Source organism: Heterocephalus glaber, unplaced genomic scaffold, assembly GCF_053883595.1.
Source record: "Heterocephalus glaber isolate CG9 unplaced genomic scaffold, H.glaber_assembly_v1.0 deba00001610, whole genome shotgun sequence".
NCBI lineage: Eukaryota > Metazoa > Chordata > Mammalia > Rodentia > Bathyergidae > Heterocephalus > Heterocephalus glaber.
In genome coordinates this window covers 35,418,390-35,424,389 of record NW_028258381.1, presented here as the reverse complement: position 1 = coordinate 35,424,389, position 6,000 = coordinate 35,418,390, and the positions used below count along the sequence as shown (strand labels likewise).

Here is a 6,000-nt window from a genome sequence, read left to right as displayed (position 1 = left end):
TTAGAATGCACAAACATTTATTTACAAAAGTCCAAGTTACATATGATACAGGCTTTTTTACACACAGCAGTTTAAACAGTTACTTTATTTTTACTATGAGAAGAAAAACATTTAATAAACTACTTAACCCCCTTTTTTGCTATCTTATACAAAGTGACAGATCATGCACATACTTTCCTTCAGACTTACATCCTCTGCTAAGTGCAAATACTAGATTCCTCTCCAGTTTTAAGGCAAGTAAATCGGGACAGTGGCTGGGCAGGCTCTTGCCCCAGAGGTTAAGGTGCCAGCTGCGTTGGGCGCTCCTGTTGTCCCAGCAGGGCCCGACCCTTGGGGCCAGTGCAGGCGCCTCCCAGCCCTGCCCGGAGGGACAGGGGCTCCTGCTGGTCTGCAGCCCAAGGCCATGCAGGGCCAGATGCCCTGGGAGTGAGGCAGAGAGGGGGTGGTTCTCTCCCTCAGAGCTGAGGCTGCCAGAGACAGCTGGGCTCCTGTGGAAGGGCATGTGCATGGGTCTGGCCTGTCACCCCTGCCCCTAGGTCCCACCTCAGCCCTGGATGGAGGCCCGTGGTGGGGAGCAGGGTGCAGCTGGAACTGGGCTCCTGGGCTGCCGGGGCTGCCTGAGGCCTTGGAAGTACAGAGTTCGGGGTCACCTCCCACCTGTGGCCACCACTGCCCCTCTACCCCAGCGGAAGAGCGGAGAAGGCAGTTTGCACTGAAGGGACTGGGCCCTGTTGCTCAGGGTGCAGCCCACCTTCCAAGGCACGGTCCTCCTGGCCCCACCCGCCTCCCCTCAAAGCCTTCACTCTGAGCCGGGGCAGGAAGGACACGTCTCGGATCTTTCCCTATAGTTGGACAGACATCAGAGAACCAAGTGTAGGTGCCCGGTCCCCCAGGCCAACCCCCGGAACCCTGTGGCCACAGGACAAGGACTAGGCCAGTCAACATGGGACAAGAAAGTGCTGGTTGCCCAGCGACAGCCTGAGCGAGGCCTCCCGGCTGCTAGGACAGCTGGATGGCAGTGACACAGGCGCTGGCCCAGGGCTGACTCGTCTAACCTCAGAGAGGCGCAGCTGCACCTGGCCCAGCACCAGGACCTCACCCCTCTGTCTCCACCGTTACCACAGGGGAGCGCACAGGAGGTAGGGGGACAATAGGCATCCAACACGGGGGCGGGGGGGGACACCAGCCGTGGCCGCCTGGTTGGTGGCAGTGAAGCCCCAGGAGCTGGGCTGCGTGGGAGGCCCCTGGGATGGCTTCGGAGAACAGACCTTTCATTTGGTCTGAGTGTTAGGGTCGTCCAGCCCTCAGCTGCTGCCTAGTGTGGGGTGGGCGCCCTCAGTGTGCCTTTCCAGAGATGAGGGAGGAGGCTTTCATAGGCTAAAGCTCCAAGTGTATGAACAGGAGGAAATGCTTCAGATCAACAATAAAACAGGCCGGGCCTGGTGGTGCACACCTATAATCCCAGCACTCAGGAGGCTGAGAAAGGAGAATGGCCCAGAGGCTGAGGCCAGCCTAGGCTCCATAGTGAGGTCAAGGCCAGCCTGCACTACAAAGTGAGTCCCTGTCTCAAAAAACCAAAAACCACCCCCCAAACAAAACCCAACCAAATAAAACCTGAACAACAGGCTGGTTCTCTGCGCTGTTTGACCTGAGTGGGTGCCATGGTGGCAGTGGGGTCTGGGTTGCTGAGGGCTGAGGGCTGCAGCCCCCCCCCCCCCCGCCCCCACCGTGCACCTCAGGCCTGTGCGCATGGCCCTGCTACCCTCAGCTGGGCCAAGAGCAGCCTCGGTGAGGAGTGAGGTGGGGAGGCCCAGGCGCTGACTCTGGGCCCAGGGAGATGTCCACAGCTGCTGTGCGCCCCAGGGTCCAGCTCCGGGGAAGCACGGGTGTGAGAGTGGGACGCTGGGTCCCTGGACCGAGGCTGTGGGTGCGCAGCAGGAGTACCAGGCTCCTCCTGGCCTCCCTGGGGGCTGGTGGGATCCCCTAGCTCTCTCAGGCACTACTTGTCACTGTGCTGTCTACTAGGGGTCCAGCTGTACTGGGGACGGGCCTGGGGCAGCTCTGTTGCAGGTGAGTTGACAGGCCAGATGATTTCCTTCCGCCTCTTTTTGTAGGGGCTTCAGACACAGCAAACACAAGGCCTGCGCATGGCAAGGGGCACTGTGCTGGCTGCCAAGGTGGCAGAACTGGGGAAGAGGGTTTTGCTGCCCAGTGAGAGCCACACAGCCCTTTCCAGGTACCTGCTCAGAGGATCAGTGGCCCCTTCTGGGATGGAGTGGAAAAAAACAGCCCACCTGAGTGCTGAGCCACCACTGCACTGGGAAGGCCAGGGCATAGCTAGGCCCAGGTGGGGTCCTCTGCCCTCTGCCCTCTGCCCCCAGGGCTCAGGCCATCAGAAGCGGTGCCTTGGCTGGGGGCCGAAGTGCATGGGCAGGTTGTGCTCCAGTGGCATATGCAGGGCACCAAAGTCGAAGTTGATGCGCATATTGGGCAGAGGGGGCACGTAGGGTGCCGGCACGGGGCCCATGTTGAGCGGGAAGTTGTTGAACATGGGCCGCACAGGTGGCAGGGGGAAGGGTGGGTGCACAAAGGCGTAGGGAGGCATCTGTGGTGGGGGCAGGTTCTGCGGGACTGGCCGAGGCAGACCTTCCATCCTCTGTACCTTCTCGGGGGGCTTCTCCAGCGGGGGCCCGATGCGCTTGAAGGTGTTCTCTGTTAGGAGGGCATGATTTAGTGGAGGACTGGGGTAGGGCCCCCACATGCTGCCACGCTCGGCCTCCAACCCTCAGGGCTCAGGAGGGGCTGCAGCAGTGATAAATGTGTGGGCAGGGACCCTCCCCATCACCAGAGAAGCGAAGCCCAGTGTGTCACATCCAACGGCCCCGGAGGCAGCACATTCACCCAGCTCCTGTGCTGACACCATGGGAGGCTCCTGCTCACCCTTGCCCACCTTGGTAAGGGCGAGGTGGCCTCTCTCTCCAGTCAGCTTCCTGAGCTCAAACCCATCCTCACAGTCCCCCACCATCACGAGGTGCCCAGGATGCACCCCAGCCTCGATGGGGTCCGCAGCTGAGCGGTGACACCCTGAGGGACAGTGCCCACCCAGCCCCAGGCCCTCTGCTCAGCCTGCGCAGGCTGTGGGCTGTGGCTGGGGATAGCACTTGCCTCCGTTCTTCCTCTTCTGCTCCTCCTCGGCCTCCTTCTGGATCTCCTCGATTAGCTTCTCATCATCTTCCTAGAATGAAAGAACAGGAGGGTAGCTGGGTGTGGTGGTGCACACCTGTAAACCTAGCACTCAGGAGGCTGAGGCAGGAGGATCGCTGTGAGTTTGAGACCATTCTGAACTACATATCGAGACCCTGTCTCAAAAAGAAAAAAAAAAGGGTGAAGCTGCAGTCCTGAGGTTTGAGGTCACAGGCTGAATACCACTCCTGCCCACTTTCTGCCTTGTCTGTTTCCTCACACAGCTGCAGTGTCCCCAGGAGGAGCCTACAGGCTGGGTGGGAGTCTGTGGCAGGGTCACTGGAGGTGGTCCAGAGCCTGGCAGGCAGAGGGGCCTGGGTGGGCAGGGTCTGGGAAGTTTCAGAGCCCTGCCTGCATGCTCTGGGCCCAGGAACCCTGTGCAGAGCACAGAAGGTCTGCACCTCCCAGAGCTGCCTAAGGGGCCCCTGGGTGGTAGGGCAGGGTACGGCAGTGTGAGAACAATCCTGCTACAGATCTTGCTGTGTCCCCTTCCCAAATGCAATACTTAGGTTCAAATGACAAATGCAATGCAAAATTGGGTCCCTGCCTGAGACAGGAACCAGAGAGGCACCCTGAGTGCAGGTCAATGTGTGCACAGGCCCCCAGGAAGCTCAGGGTGTGCTGGGCAAGTGGGTGATGGAGAAAGAAATCCGAAATATGATTCCGTTCACAATAGTTTCAAAAAATATCTAGGAATCAACCTAACCAGTGATGTGAAGATTGCTACAATGACATTTCCAGAAATCTGAAGAAAGAAATTGAAGAAGACACCAGAAGATGAAAAGACCTCCCGTGTTCATGGAGCTGCAGAATTAAGGCTGTTAAAGTGGCCACGCCACCAAAAGTTATAGAGAGTCAACACAATCCACATCAAATCCCAATGTCATTCTTCACAGAACTGGGAAAGACAAAAAGAGCAATACTTGATTTTGAATTACATTACAAAGCTGTAGTAACAAAATCAGCATGGTAATAGCACAAAAAAATGGACAGATAAGACAATGGAACAGAGGGCACAGGAACAAACCTGAAGAACTACAGACATCTCATACTGACAAAGAAGCCAAAAAACAAACTGAGAAAAGAGAGCCTTTTAAACAAACGGTGGTGGGCTTTATATTTTTGTCAAGTAGATAAATGCATGGATGTGGAAAAAAAAAGAAAAAGAGGAAAAAACCCTATAAATGGTGCCAAGAAAACTGGACATCCATACGTAGAAGATTCAAATTAAAGCCCTATCAGGCTGGGGATTTAGCTCAGTGGTTCCGCTGCCTGCCTCGCAAGCACAAGGTCCCAAGTTTGATCCCCGGTACAAAAAAACCCCTAAAAAACTAAATCCCTGTCTCTCACCCTGCATAAAAATCAATTCAGAAGGAATCAAAGACCTAAGTACAGTATAAGCCATGAAACTGTGAAGCTGCTAAAAGAAAACTCGGGAAACATCTGAAGCCACAGACAAAGCAAAGACTTCTGGAGGAGGATTCTAATAGCACAGGAGATAATAGCAAGAATCAATAGAAGGGACCATACTGAATTAAAAAGCTTCTACACAACAAGAGAAACAGCCAACACAGTGAAGAGACAGCCTATAGAATGGGAGAAAATCTTTGCCATCTACTCTTCCTACAGAAGATGAATAGTTAAAATATATAAAGAACTCAAATAACAACAACAACAGGGGGCCGGGGATTTAGCTCAGTGGTTTCGCCACCTGCTACGCAAGTGCAAGGACCTGAGTTCGATCCCCAGTAACCCCCCCAAAAAACACAAAAACAACAACAACACACATACCCACACAAACAACCCAATTAATAAATGGGCAAATGACTTGAACAGGCCCTTCTCAAAAGAAGTACAAATGAGCTGGATGTGGTGGTGCATGCCTGTAATTGCAGCACTCTGGGAGGCTGAGGCAGGAGGATCGCTCTGAGTTTGAGTCCAGCCTGAACTACACAGTGAGACCCTGTCTCAAAAAACAAAAACAAAACAAAACAAAAAAAGAAGTACAAATGGCCAGTAAGTTTATGAAAAAATGCTTAATATTTTTAACCATTTAGAAAATACAAATCAGGGCCAGGGATTTAGCTCAGTGGTTTCGCCGCCTGGTGCGCAAGCGTAAGGACCTGAGTTCGATCCCCGGTACCAAAAAAAAAAAATTTATATATATATATATATATATATATATATATATATATATATATATATATATATTTTTTTTTTTTTTTGGTACCGGGGATCAAACTCAGTACCTTGCACTTGTGAGGCAGACATGGTGCCACTGAGATAAATCCCTGGCCTCCACTAAAAATATATTTTAAAAGACAGTAAAAAATCTTCAGCCGGGGACTTAGCTCAGTGGTTTGGCCGCCTGCTGCACAAGGACAAGGACCCGAGTTTGATCTCTGATACAAAAAAAAAAAAAGAAAAATCACAACAGTACCCTTTTGAAAACACACTTAAAGCTGACTTAGGCTGGGGATAGTAGTGCAGACCTATAGTCCCAGCACTAACAAGGCTGAGGCAGGAGGATGGAGTGAGTTCGAGGCCAGTCTGGGCTACATAGTGAATTCCAGGCTATCTTGAAGTACAAAGGGAAACCTTGTCTCAAAAACAAAACAAAACAAAAACAAAAAAAGCTGACTTAAGAAAAACCAGTCTGTTTATGAAAATCATCTTAATTTCAAGCTTATGGGAGAATCATAACCAAAATGTCTCAGAGAGAAATTGGTTTGTGGGAGTACCATTTAGTATTTGGTG

At 52.7% G+C, this 6,000-nt stretch overlaps 1 protein-coding gene across 7 annotated transcripts in view; it reads right to left on the bottom strand.

Moving 5' to 3' along the window:
* Nucleotides 1-6,000, bottom strand: part of Rnf216 (ring finger protein 216) — a 163,644-nt gene continuing 157,644 nt past the window's right edge. For all 7 annotated transcript variants that reach the window (XM_004840371.3, XM_004840375.3, XM_087196435.1 and 4 more), the window contains 2 exons: nt 3,166-3,235; nt 1-2,712 (listed from right to left, as the gene is read on the bottom strand). In XM_004840371.3, coding sequence (XP_004840428.1) covers nt 2,393-2,712; nt 3,166-3,235 — 390 coding nt within the window. In that variant the 3' untranslated portion in view covers nt 1-2,392. The remainder of the gene's footprint in view (nt 2,713-3,165; nt 3,236-6,000) is intronic.